This window comes from Prionailurus bengalensis, chromosome D1, assembly GCF_016509475.1.
Source record: "Prionailurus bengalensis isolate Pbe53 chromosome D1, Fcat_Pben_1.1_paternal_pri, whole genome shotgun sequence".
In the NCBI taxonomy this organism is placed as follows: Eukaryota; Metazoa; Chordata; class Mammalia; order Carnivora; family Felidae; genus Prionailurus; species Prionailurus bengalensis.
The window spans coordinates 74,564,438-74,579,020 of record NC_057346.1 but is presented as its reverse complement, the minus strand read 5'-3'; the positions used below and the strand labels follow the sequence as shown (position 1 = coordinate 74,579,020).

At 44.2% G+C, this 14,583-nt stretch overlaps 1 protein-coding gene across 1 annotated transcript in view; it reads left to right on the top strand.

Annotated features, from left to right (window-relative positions):
- Positions 1 to 1,350: 1,350 nt before the first annotated feature.
- SERGEF (secretion regulating guanine nucleotide exchange factor) overlaps positions 1,351 to 14,583 on the top strand; it is a 235,566-nt gene continuing 222,333 nt past the window's right edge. The window contains 5 exon segments of the mRNA XM_043582360.1: positions 1,351 to 1,601; positions 5,087 to 5,222; positions 6,410 to 6,565; positions 8,271 to 8,365; positions 13,238 to 13,298. Coding sequence (XP_043438295.1) covers positions 1,542 to 1,601; positions 5,087 to 5,222; positions 6,410 to 6,565; positions 8,271 to 8,365; positions 13,238 to 13,298 — 508 coding nt within the window. The 5' untranslated portion in view covers positions 1,351 to 1,541.

Here is a 14,583-nt window from a genome sequence, read left to right as displayed (position 1 = left end):
ACAGAGACAGGGAGCAAGCAGGGGAGGGGTAGAGAGAGGGAGACCCAGGATCTGAAGCAGGCTCCAGGCTCTGAGCTGTTAGCACAGAGCCCGACATAGGGATTGAACCCACCAACTGTGAGATCATGACCTGAACTGAAGTTGGAGGCCTAACCGACTGAGCCACCCAGGTGCCTCTGAATTATCTTTAATGTGACCCATTTGTACCCACAAGATTATGCATGTCTTGGAAAATGCAGGTTATGTACAAAAAAAGTACAGCAAAGAAAATAAAATTCAGCTGTAATCCACCACCCTGAGTCTATGTGTTTGTGTGTGTGTAGAATTGCTATAGTATATTGCTATAATACTTTTATGACATATCATGAACACTTCCCTTATTTAATATTTTCCAAAACATTTTTTTAAATGGCAACCTAGTATTCCACTCACTGTATGGCTATGCCATAATTTAATCAATTTAATTTTGAACTTTCAGGTAATAAGTTCTTTCCTATTATGTACAACTCCCTAACAAATAACTTGCATTCTAAGACTTAGTGCAAGGCTCTGATTATTTTCTTGTGATAAATTAACAGATGTGGAATTTACTGGGTAGTTTACATTCATATTCCTAATGCATTACCCCATTTTCCTTCGGAAAAATTGTACTTGTTTAGCTCCCACTAGTAGTGTAGAAGGGTATCTGATAAAAGCCATTTTATATGAAAACCTTTGTTGGGTGAATATTATCCAGTATTGATGATCGGAATCAGGGCAGGACCGTGCTCTGCGCGCTGAGGGTTAGAAGGCTGCCCTGGCAGGAATCCATGAGAACCAGCCTCCTCAGTTCAGTGTCCCGAAGTCTAAGTTCCTACACACTCGTTTATCAAAGAGCTTTCTCAGATTTTGCAAACACACACCAAAGCAGATCCAAAGGTAGCTCCGCTAAGACACTGGAGGGGACCCTTTCCACCCCTCCCAGGCTCAATTTCTTCCCGGTCAAAAGGTGATACAATCCCTGCCCTGTCTGTCCTTCCAGGCTATCTTGGGACTCCAAAGAAATAAAAACGTGAAGGAGCGTAGTGCACTCGTATATTACTAAAAATAGAGTGCAAGGGAAGGGAGAGAGAAGTAGAGAGGCACTGCAAGGCTGGAGGCGGGAGGCTGACTCACTCAGAGCGCGCCCGGGCGGAGCGACTGGGAGGCGACTCCAGAGCAATTAAGGGGCTCCCGCGGGCCCTTCTCCGCTCCGGCCCCGCCCCCACAACAGACCACGCCCCAGCGACGGCCCCACCCCCGCGCCCGTCCCTCTCCCTCTGCAGACCCTTCCCCAGCGCCGACCCCGCGCCCACTATAGACCTCCTCCTTCGGGCCAGCCCCGCCCCCACCCCATTCCTCTTCCCAGCTATGGCCCCGCCTTCGCCGCAGACTCCGCCCCCTCATGGGCTCCTCCCAGCCACAGACCCCTCCCCCGTCAACCCCACACCCCAGTTACTAATCCCTCCCCTGGCGGGCTCCACCTCCGACCCCTCCCGGAAGCGCCGGCATAGCGTCCCCACATGGAGCGCGAGCCAAGAGCCTCCGAGGCCGCCCCTGAGGCGGCAGTGCTCTTCGCCTGGGTACGTGACTCCGCCCCCGGGCCGGGGCCGCTGGGACTGAGGGGCGCTGAAGGGAGCTGGAGGCCTCCGCGTGGGCTGTCGTGGGCTGTCGTGGGCTTGGTGGCTGAGGTCCCGGTCGGGCTCTGGGCTGGAGGACCCTGGGCTGGGGCCTGAGGAGGAGAGGGTCGGGAGGCAGGGGTCCTCACGGGTGACTTAGGGGCCTGCTGGCTGGTGGGGTCCGAACCCGAGGGGCTGCGGCGCCGGGGGAAGCATCTGCCTCCTGGGCAGAGCGTGTGGTTCCGCCAGAGCCCTCAGGCCGGGCTAGCGCCTGGAGAGACGGCGTGGAGGTATCGCCCCGTCCCGGAGCCATTGTAAGGCCACCTGTGCTCCTCACCCTCTCGTTGCCCGGAGGATGCCGGCCCCTTCCCAGCCCCGCCCCAGCCTGGCGAGAGCACCGTTTGCTGCGAGGCCCGCAGTATTTGGCCGTGCACATTTGCTGATCTTCGTCTGTGACCGGATCTTGCCTGTGTTGGGGGCGTGGGTGTCTGCTTAATGTCAGTCTCTTTCGCTAGAAGCGTCACGAGGGGGGATGTATTGTGCCTGTCTTGTTCACGGTGCCTAGCAGATATTTGGACCGATGAATGAATGAGACCCTTTTGTATGCCTATGTGCTGGTCTTTGGGGGAAAAACACAAAACTGAAAGACCCAGCTCTGGCGTTGAGGGAGCGGGATAACACCTAGATTACTGTTAAAACTACCATGTATTTGACTAGTCAAAAAAAGGTAATGATCAGCACCAGGCAGCACTTGTTGAGTGTAAGCCTGCATATACCGGCAGAAGGGAGATCGTGGGGCCTGAGGTTGGCTGGCTGGCTGAGTACTGTCTTTGGGGTGGCACTTGAGCCGGGGGTGGAGTTGGGGTTGAATGTGTGCCTGCGGTGGGTGCTGGTGCTGGCTTTTCCCAGGCGGGAGACTGGGGTCTGGGTGTCAGATAGGGCCTTGTCTACTGCTTGGAGGCCTGATGGCCTTCCCGCTGCATTATATGTGTGGAGGGGTGTGTTAGTTTGCTAGGGCTCTCATAGAAAAATACCAAAGACTGAGACGTCTTAAAAAATGGATTTTATTTTCTTGTAGTTCTGGAGGCCAGAAGTCCAAGAGCAAGGTGTCTGGCAGGTTTACTTTCTTCTGAGGCCTCCTTCTTTGGCTTGCAGATGGCCGCCTTCTTGCTGTGTCCTCATGTGGCTTTTTCTGTGTTTGAGAGCATCCCTGTGTCTCCTTCCTATATTGGATTAGAGCCATACCTTTATGACCTCGTTTCACCTTAATTATCTTTTAAAAGGCCCTATCCCCAGATACAGTCACCTTCTGAGGTACTGGAGTCTAGGGCTTCAACAAATTAATTTTAGGGGAACACAATTTCCCTAACAAAGGGAAATTTACCTCCTTGGGGTTGTGTGTGTGTGTGTGTGTGTGTGTGTGTGTGTGTGTGTATATAGTATGTCTGGAGTGTTTGTAAGGAAGTGAGGCAGGTACGGCTAACATGTTGTATTGAATTTTTCTTTGTTTTGCTTTATCCTGGATTTTGGGCCGCTTGCTGTGTTTCAGAAATTGAGTGCCATAATTTGAGCCCCAAGTGCATGTGTCTCTCTCACTTTCTGTTCAACAGCTTGTAGTCTTGGTAATGGGGCAGCCACAGAGATCTCCAGCCTGATGGAGACATCCTGTGCATATGTACTCCACAGCATGCACATCTTTCATTTGATCTTTCCTAGGTAGGGCCTCATCAGATCATATATTCATTCACTATATTCATTCTAAAATATATATACACTTTCTCTGGGGCAGCATAGTTTCAGATGCATTTTCAGGGAAAATGGCAGTGAACAAAACAAAGTTCTTGCCCTCATTGAGTTTACTTTGCAGTAGGGGAGGTAGACAGTAAACAACTAAGCAAATGTAATGTCAGGGAGTTCTATGAAGAAAAAGCATAAAGAGGGAATAAAGTGATGGGGTGCTATTGTAGATACAGTCATACAGTTAGTGTCTTGCCAGGTAAGCTCAGGGCTGAATTTCACCAAAAATCCTTAGGGACATGGTATAGCTTAGTGAAAGGAGGAGGGCATATCTGACTTCTTGCCTTCCCAGCTATGCAACTATGCAACTTAACCTCTCTGAGACTTAGTTTCTTCATCTGTAAAATGAGAGCCATAAATGTCTATCTCCTCTGTTATTGTGAGAATTAAGGGTGAATACTAAGTATTGTGGAAGCAGTCAGTAATTGGCAGCTAATACTGCCCCTGAGGGCCTCTGGGACCTGTGCCCTTGCCATAGCTTGCTTTTTCAGCTTGGAGTCCTTGCAGCCCAGGATGGCTATGAAATAGACCATGAGGGGCAGGAGTTTGTATGTATGTATGTATTTTGGGTAGTTATTTTAAATTATTTTTCCTCATTAAAATATCTTAGAAAACAAACACATTTGGAAGGTTTTACTACTTATCTCTAGGAAGAACCAGCCGGGAGTAATTATAAGGAATTATGAGGATTTCTGAAATCTAAAGATTTTTCTGCAGGTCTACAATTCTTTATCTTCAAGTTTGAATACAAAAAACAAAACAAAACGAAACAAAAACCTCCAAAACTCAAACTGACCTGACATAATGCTATTTATAGTCTATGCGCAGTTAATGTATTTGTACCTTTTACTGCAGAAATAATACTATTTTGCTTATGGGGTGCTGCTCCTGGACCTTGCAGCAGTATATATGATTTATGTACAGTATTATTTTTTTTAAGCCTATAAAAGCCTGAATCTGAAATACATCTGGCAGCAAGAGTTTTGGATTTGGGATTCCGGACTGTTATTTCATAATAACAAAGATAGACATATTGCCCACCAAGGGGAAATCTGTTCCCTTACAGGAATCTCACCATGTGAATCTTAGAGTCTCAAAGCATTGTACTTGGAAAGGCCCTTAGAGATCATTGCCAACCTCTTTCACTGTACGATGAAATAACAGTGAGGTGACCTGCTTGAGGGCACAAAGCCCTCAGCTAACTTTGATTAAAGAAATCCTTGCCAGTTTTCTCAGCGAGGGCATGAGAAGGGACAAGTCCAGTGCATTTCCCACCCACTTGGCTGCTATTTCCTTTCCTTATTTCTTTTCTTAGCCTCCCTAGAGAATTGGCTTTTATCACAAGGAACTCCCATGCTGTCTCCCAGAGGCAACACATGTGGGCTGGGGCATTAGAAGGAGAAGGCGAGGAATATCTTTGGATAAGTAGCGGATGCTAAGAGCTCCTCTCATGTGGAAATCGTCATGTTCTGGGTATAGGGCCACTGTCTAAGTATGGGTTGCATATAGCAACCTCTTAAGAATGAGCTTATGAAATCTCATCTGTTAGAGGCTCTGGGAGGTATGTCAGGATGAGAAAGATAGGGACAGGTAAATGCACAATGACAGTTGTGTTTCCTGTACTCTTTCATCCTTGCCTTATTTATCCCTAGGGTGCAAATAGCTACGGGCAACTTGGCCTTGGCCACAAGGAAGATGTGCTTTTGCCCCAGCAACTGAATGACTTCTGTAAACCTGAATGTGTCAGGAAGATCACAGGAGGAGGGGGCCACTCTGCTATTGTCACAGGTAACATCCTTCTGGAGTAGATATTTCTTATTTAGACATTTCTCCCTAGCGTATTGTATTGCCATCTTTCATCCTTTTGTATTTTGCAGAGGAAAACATTTTTGTGAAAAAGCCAAGTTACCAGTAGAGAATTCTAGATTGTCAGAGCTGAAAGCCCTTCGGGGGGGGGGGGGGGCTCTCCACCTCCATTTATACAAATGAGGCTTGGAGAGGAAAACCAGTTGCTTAAGGTTACAAGACAAATTAATGGCGGAGTTGCAACATATACCACATTTCATACAATATATTGTCATTTAACTTTCACATGTTAGAGTTAGAAGTCTTTGCAGTTAGAGTGAATATTCCTTGAGAGCAAGAACTTTGTATTTTCTTTAATTTCCTTCATAGTACCTATGATAGTACTTAACGAGTACTCCAGGTGCCATGATATTGGAAAGGATGGTGTATTGAATCCTGATTAAGAACATGAGTTCTGGAATCAACTGCTTGGGTTCAAATCCTGGTTCTGTTATTAGCTGTGTGGCCTTGGGCAAATTAATTTCTCTGTGCCACTTTTCCCTCTGTTACATGGGGATAAAAATGATGAATGAAGCGAATCAGTGAACTACAGGGCTGCATTATGACTTTCATGGGTCCTTGGCACTCTTGCCTTTGTGGACCCCTTCTTCCTTAAAGAAATATTAAGAACTATATTTTACGACAGCTTTGATATAAAGATTAGTATAATCCAGGCTAGATTTAGCATTGTGTATTCATTATTATTGCATTTATTTATTTTTTTTATTTTAGAAGAATATAAGATTAATACATTTTTGTGGGCCTCTGAAAGTATCGTGGGCCCTAGGCATTCTGCCTAAAGGATAAATGGGCCCCACAGATAAAGCTCTTACAAGAATACCTGGCATATTATAAGTTCTAAATAAATGTTGGCTTTTCTTATTATAGTAGATGCTCTATTTGGTGATTGGCCGCTCTAGGACTTGGAGTTTTCATATAGATGCTAGACTTGAGCCCCTTCGCCCTATGCCATTTGGGCCAGTGCACATTAACGTACATGGCTTATTAACGCGGGTGGGAAAAAATTTACTGGGTTTGTGACTGCAGCTAATTAGTAAAATCCTTTTACTCGCTTTGACAGTTGTAATTTCCCCTGTGCACACCATCACCAAAGCTTTTGCTTTCTGCAGATGAAGGAGGCCTTTTTGTTTGCGGCCTGAACAAAGATGGGCAATTGGGGCTTGGTCACACAGAAGATGTTCTGTATTTTACCACCTGCAGATCCCTCCTTGGCTGTCCTGTCCAACAGGTGGCCTGCGGCTGGGATTTTACCATTATTCTCACAGGTGAGTTCACTCATGGGTAAATCTTTATCACCACAAAGGCATTGGGTGAGAAGAACTCGATGGTGGTGATACTGATTAAGTGAAAGTCTCTTTATGTGTAAACATACATACAAATTTCTCTTTGGTTGTTGAGGAAAGTTGTGGGTGCCTTTTGCAAGGAGAGTTTGAACAGCAAAATTTTGGGCTGGAAAACTTTTACTAGAGACTAGGGAAGAGACTGGATCACCTTTGGTGGCTACTTCCTGTCCCAGAAATTCACGATAGCTGTGTACCTGGGCTAGCTGGCCATTAGTACCGGTGAAGGGTTACTCATGGGGAAATGTGGTGGGGAAGCAGGAGGAAGTAAGCGGTCACACAACAGTGATGGCAGCTTTTCCCCCACTGAAGGATAAAAAAAAAAAAAAAAAAAAAAAATGGTTGGGCACAACTCTTTGCTCTCTGCAAAGCCGGATAGCAGAAAAGGGTGTAGAGGGATATGGCCAAAGGGCTAATAGGATAATGCTCTTGGGAGCAGCTAGCAATAGTTACTTTTTGTCAGCTGACTTCTCCCCAGAAGTAGTTTTGTCCTGTCTAGCTTGCCATTCTGGATGGAGAAGACCATGTATAGTTTCTGACTAGACTCCCTCTTTGACACAGTCATCTGGCAAGGGCATTTTCTGACCAAATCCTCCCCACCCCACCCTTGTAGATTCTTATATGCACAGCTCAGATCCCAAACTTCCACACATAGCTTCAATTACTGTTCCCTACCTATCCCTGTTGTTGCCTTGTCTTTTATTCTCCACATTCTTCATACTTTTCTTTCTAGAAATACCAAGCAGAATGTTGTTCTCTCTCTGGAACAGTCCCTTTTTCTGATGACTCATATCCTTTCTTCAAAACCCTGCTCAGGCATCAGCATCTCTCTTTTGCAGAGGGATTCTGTAATAGGTGCTGAATTTGGTACTAATAACCCTGAATAGTAGCCATCATTTCTGAAGTGCTTTTTGTGGACCATGTTGGGATTGTAGGGAGTCTGTGAATAACACTCTATTTCCTGCTCACTTTTGGAACCAATTGTGAGAAAGGTGGAGAGCAGTCAGATAGCTGGAGATCACACTGTTGGCTTTTCACTGACAAAGGCTATGTTGGAGAACAGGGTTAATGGTCAGGCCAAGTGCTTCTGCTAATTCTCCTCTGATCCAGAGTTATTCTGCAAACAGTAGGTTATCTCTGTAGGGGAAACACTTACTGTGCATCAGTCTAGAGTACCTGAGAGGAAGGTGCCAAGCCACACATGCTCTTCCTTCTCCCAAACTTATCAGTTGGTTAAGTTACCCCTTTTCTCCTGGAAAGCAGGGAGCATACGAAGGGGCAGGGAGAGAGGCCTGGAGTGTTAAAGTAATGAAAATTATGTCACATGGAAACATGAAAAGTGGGGCGTGGGGCATCAGTATCCCATCCCAGCACCAGGCTAATGTTCTATAACAGATAAGCTGCCATTAATTAGGTAGTGTGATAGAGAATCTGTAAAATGCTTAGCCCAGTGCCTAGTGTTTTTATTCCTAGAGGAACAATAAAAGCAGGGACTGTGGTTTGAATGTGCTAAAGTGTAAGCCCCTCTTCCTCCTCTCATTCCCTTTGCTCCTCCCATCCTTCAACATTTACTCACTGGTCAAAGATATCTTACTTCTGAGGTTATGATTTAAATATTTGAATTTTTCAGAAAATGGTCAAGTTCTGTCATGTGGATCCAACTCCTTCGGCCAGTTAGGAGTTCCTCATGGCCCTCGAAGATGTGTGGTTCCCCAGGCCATTGAGGTAAGGATGGCACCTCATATATAGCTGACCCACATACTATTGAAGCGTTTCCCTCCCCAGACTAAGAGACTGGCTGGGTCCCTGAAAAGCCATGGGCCACTTAGAATTTAAGTTGAAAAACTTAGGTTCTTCTGGGAAGGATTAGGTTGGGGGGATGGAAGCTGTTAGTGAAAAACCTCTGTTAGTCCTCATACACATTATGAATGTTTGTGAAATAAAACATTGAAGGTAATATATGTCATAAAGGCATTTTAATGACATTTTACAATACTAAAATTAGTAATAATGGGAACTATGTTAGAAACAGGTCCTGATAGAAGCGACTTACCTAAAGACACTAAGCTTGGCAAATAGTATATAGGCCAGTAGCGCCCAATAAAAATATGGTGTGAGTCACATACGTAACTTAAAATTTTTAGTAGCACTATTCAAAGAGTAAAGAGAAACAAGTGGAATTAATTTTTTAAAATAACAGCTTTATTGAGATGTAATTTACATGCCATAGAATTTACCCTTTAAAAATGTATAATTCAGTGGTTTTTAGTAGATTCACAGAGATGTGCAGCCATCAGCATTATCTAATTTTAGAACATTTTCATCACCAAGAAAGAAACTGTGTACCCAATGGCAATTACTTCCCATTCTGCCCTCCCCCAGCCCCTGGCAACCACTAATCTGTCTCTGTGGATTTGCTATTCTGGGCATTTCATATAAATGGAATCATACAATATGTGGCTTTTTGTATCTGGCTTCTCTCATTTCATATGATGTTTCAAGTTTCATTCATATTGTGGCGTGTAGGTGAAATTAATTTTAATAAATCCAGTGTATTCAATGGATTATTTCATTTTATATGTCACTAATGTAAAAATTTCCTAATGAGATACTTTATATTCTCCATTTTTTTTAATTTTTATTTTTTTTTAATTTTTTTTTTTTCAACGTTTATTTTATTTTTGGGACAGAGAGAGACAGAGCATGAACGGGGGAGGGGCAGAGAGAGAGGGAGACACAGAATCGGAAACAGGCTCCAGGCTCTGAGCCATCAGCCCGGACAGAGCCTGACGTGGGGCTCGAACTCACGGACCGCGAGATCGTGACCTGGCTGAAGTCGGACACTTAACCGACTGCGCCACCCAGGCGCCCCAATTCTCCATTTTTTTTAAGATTATTTATTTTGAGAGAGAGAGTGTGTATGTGTACATGCTAGTGGGAGAGCGGCAGAAAGAGAGGGAGAATCTTAAGCATGCTCTCTCCTATCCGCATGGAACCTGATGCAGGCTTGATTCCATGAACTGTGAGAACATGATCGGAGCTGAGATCAAGAGTTGGACGCTCAACCAACTGAGCCACCCAGACGCCCCTATATTGTCTACTTTATACTAAGTTGAACTCTGGTGTGCATGTTGTACTGTGAGTGATCTCAGTTCATACCTACTCACATTTCGGCTCTTTAGTACCTGCATGTAGCTAGTGGCTTCATAGTGGACAGCACAGGACTAGACAGGACTCCTGGCCCTAGTTCAGAGCCCTTTCCTCTGCATCATATTTAAAATGTACACATTTTTGTGACATTTATATGATAAGTAGTCATAAGAGGGCTGTGGAATTTTGAAAGAAATATGCTGGGATCTAAAATGAGTTCACCACCTAAGCTGCTCATGTCTAGCTAATTTTCTTGAACTCTGACTCAGAGTGGGAGATCTGTTTTCACTGGAGAGAGCTTGGTCAGCTCCTGTCATGTTGCTGAATTACAATTGCTGGTCTGTGGGATAGTATTTGAGGTCATGATCTCCACAGTGTTGTAGTGTGTTTGGGCTGCTGTAACAAAAATACCATAGATTGAATGGCTTAAGCAACAAACATTTATTTTTCACATTTCTGGAGGCTGAGAAGTACAAGATTGGGGTATCGGCAGATTTGGTGTCTAGTGAGGACCCCGTTCCTTGTTCATAAACACTTATTTCGCTGGACAGAGTTGCCCTCTGGGGCCTTTCTTATAAGGGCATTTATCCCATTCATGAGGGCTCCATTCTCATGACGGCTCCATTCTCATGACCTAATTAATAACCTCAAGAAGACCTCATTTGCAAATACTATCACATTGGGTAATAGGTTTCAATATATGAATTTCAGGGGCACGGAAACATTGAGTATGTAGCACATGATATGCACAGAAATCTAGACTCTATAGTCACTTGTAGGGAGTGTTACAGTTGCCAATTACAAATGGATGGTTTTTTTAAGAACCTATATACATTGTAATTAATTTAGCTTGGGTCACATGATTAAAGAAGACAGAGGAAAACAATGGTTAAAATATGTTGGATGACAGAATCAGGAGGTGAAAACATTTGGGATACATCAAGGTTGTATCCTCTTGAACAATGGGAGGAATGTGGCAAAGTGAAATATAGTAGAAATTCATTCATTTATTTAATAGCAACTATTGGGTATATAGGTGCTGGGTTTAGGCAGTGGGGACAAAGGTGAGGGTCTTAGTATTTGAGGTCTTAGAATTTAGTGGTACATGTTAGCATTTGAGAATCTTAGAGTTTGGTGGTACATATTAGATATAGAGACACCTAAATGTTAAACTATGGTAGATGCAGGTGTAGCCTCAAAGGAGGGAATATTTTAAGTCTTTCTAGGGGGAGGTGGAGTGAGAACAGGCTTATGCAGAGTCTTGAAAGTTGAGTAGAAATTTACTTGACTTGAGATAGGATGCATAGAATAGATACAAAAGAAGAGCATTCCAGACAGAAGGAACTGTGTAAGCAAGGGTGTAGAAGCATGAAATATTAGGGTTTGAGATACTGCAAGCAGTTTAGTATGACTGGAATATAAGGAAGTGGTAGAAATTCTATTGGGGAGGGGACAGTCAGGGAGGTGGTACATGGCAAACGGTAAGAACAGTGTGTTAGGTCGGGGCCCGAAGGGGTAGTGAGGAGGAAGATTATTCAGGACACTCTTGCTAATAATCCAGACGAGAGGTGATCCTGGTCCAAACTAAAGCCATGGCAGTGGGGATGGAGAGGAAGGAATGGAGGTGGGTTGAAGAAATTGAGGAGATTGAATCTACATGTAAAGCCCTTTAGTTGTTATTTTAAAGAGAAAATACTTAAAGGACAATATGTTCAAGTTGTATTAGTAGTAAGATTTGATCTTCCCCAAAGCTAATGTGGTTGTGGGTTGTATTAACAGAAATATAGTCTCTAAAAGAAGGGAAGCCAGAGTCCTGTCCTTTTTTGTGCTAATCAGACTGCATATGGGATGTTGTATTCTGTTGATTTAGTGCTTAGGTCCTGGGCATAAAGGTGAATAAGACTTAGATCCTGCCATCGAGGGTCCTAAAGTTTATGAAGGCCATGTGGATCTGTAAATAAACACATGTAGTAAAGCTGCACAGGGGCCATGATTGATGCATATACAACCCCCCCCCCCCCCGCCCGCCCCGCTTTTTTTTGACAGAGAAAGAGAGAGAGGGAGCGTGCACATGCACACACACATGCACACATGCCCAGGGGAGGGGCAGGGAGAGAGAGAGTCTTAAGCAAGCTCCATGCCCAGTATGGAGCCTGACATGGGGCTCGATCTCATGACCATGAGATCATGACCTGAGCCAAAGTCAAGAGTTGGACGCTTAACTGACTGAGGCACACAGGTGCTCCTATACAGTCTCTTTTAAAAGAGGGAGATTGAGTAACCAGAGCGTATTTAGAGGAGAGAAACCAAGAAGGGAATGGAATTTGAAACCAGGGGATCACTGATGGAATTGGGGATGTTTGGCCAAAAGAAGAGATATGTATTAGTTATCTATTACAGTGTCATGAATTACTCTAAATTTAGCAACTTTAAACAACAGGTATTTACTATCTTAGTTTCTGAGGGTCAGAAATCTGGGCACAGCTTAGCTGGTCTCATGAGGTTGCAACTCATGAGGTTCAGTGCCTTTCTATGGGGTTGTTCAGACATGGCATCTGGCTTCCTCCAGGAGTGATTTGAGAGTGAGGCCAAGCAGGAAGCCTCAGTGCCTTTTATCACCTAGTCTCTAAGCCACTCATCACTTCTTTATTCTTTTCACTAGAAGCAAGTTGCTTAGTCCAGACCACATTCAGCAAGAGGGGAATTAAGCTCCAGCTCCACATCTCGAAGGGATGGGTCTCAAAGAATTTGAAGACTTAGTTTTAAAGTCACCACAAGATATCTTAGAGAGGACATGACAGTGGTCTTCATGTCTTTGGAAAGCATTGTGAAAAGCTGTAGGCAGATGTTTGGCTCCACCTAAGGAGATAAATGGAACTGCACAAAGATGGAATAGGCACCTGGGGAAGTAGTGAGGCTGTGCCACAGGAAGTAGGTGCTTGGCAGGGGTTGGATGATGATTTGTGGGGGTTGTGGAAGGGATCTGGCATTGAATAGAGATTGGACTAAATCAAAGGTCATCCAGCTAGAACCCTTGGTAAATAAATCTTCATTGGAACGTAGCCATGCCCATTCATTCATGTATTGTCTGTGGCTGCTTGTATGCTACAATGGCAGAGTAGAGTACTATGACATAAACCATATGGCCTGCAAAGTCTAAAGCATTTACTATCTGGTCTTTATTGGAAACATTTGCCAACTCCTGGACTGGATGACTTTGAAGGTCCCTTGCGGCCCTGAGACACATTGTGATATATTATTTTTAAGAGATTTTTCCTTTTAGGGATACATACAGAAGTATGGAGGGATGGAAATGTTGGGAGTTGGGGACTCTAAACCAATCAGACATGTAATGAGGGCTTTGCTGCATTGTGTCAGGGCATAAATTCCAAAGCATTTTGCAGATGGGTGATTCTAAGACCTCAGCCCTTTTCTTTGTTTTCACAGCTCCTGAAAGAGAAGGTTGTTTGCATTGCTGCTGGACTGAGGCATGCTTTAGCTGCTACAGGTGATCATTTTGCTTTTATTTTCAAAATAGGGACATCACGAGGAGAAGCAGCGCTTTAGAGCAAACAAACTTTAAGGAGTAATTCAGAATGTCCTGCTGTGCTGCATTTCTGATTAAAAGGAGAGGACATAAGGCCAAAGTCATGTGGGAAATCTTTAGCAGGTAGGGTGGAAAGAAATGAAGTTTTCTAGCTCTTTATTATGTTCTAGGCATGATGCTAGGTTCTCTTGATTTAATTAATACCTTATTTAATCCTCACAACCCTGCAGTGATGTGAGTTACATTTTTACATGTGAGGAAACTGAGGTCCGAAGAGGCTGAAGTGCTTGTCTAAGGTTACACAGGGGGTAAGGTAGTAAAAGGTAGAGCTGGGAACAGAGTCTGAGGTGGTGTAGTTTCCAAGGCCCACATTCTTTGCTGTGAACTCCACTGCTTGCCTAGTGCATTTTGATGTTTATTAGTTTAAAAGCTTCAAATGAGCTTGTCTCCTGTACTGTGAGAGGGTGGTGATGGACGTAGGGCTGACAGTGTGTGTGAGGTTTGAAGGTGGCAAGTGGAGAGAGGTGGTCATCTGCAGAAGAGCAGTGGCCCTTTTTTCTTCCCCAGGCTCATTTTTCTGCTCCCACTCTCGTGGGGTGAAGTGCAGCCCTAACTGGCTGTGGCAGCTGAGGCTCAAGTGTGGATGCATCCAGTCGTGGCCTGGGGAAGGTGGAGGAGGGGAGGAAGAGTCTGGTGCAGCACTGTACTGGTGTCGTCTGGGGCTTAATGTTGCTCATATAGTAAAATTTTTCTTAACCCTATTATTTTGAGATATTTGTCGATTTACATGCAGTTGTAAGAAATAAAATACATCTCATGCACTATTTTCCCAGTTTCTCCCACTGGTAACATTTTGTGAAACTGTAGTGCAACAGCCCAGCCAGCCTTGATACGGTCAGGACACAAACAGTTCATTGCCACAGCCATCCTGCCTGTGGCCCTTTTATAATACCCATTTTTATACACCCTTTTATATTTTCTTTTATGCATCTATTATACATCCACTTTCTACTTACTCTCACCCCTTCTTAGCTCCTGGCAAGAACATTATATAAATGATATCATACAATATATAATTCTTTAGGGTTGGCTATTTTTGCTCAGCATGATTCCCTGGAGAGTCATCCAAGTTGTGAGTATCAATAATTTGTTCCTTTTTATTGCTAAGTAGTAGTATTCTATGTTATAGATGTACCACTGAATTAGTCATCTCAGGCTGCCATAACGATATACCACAGACTGGGTG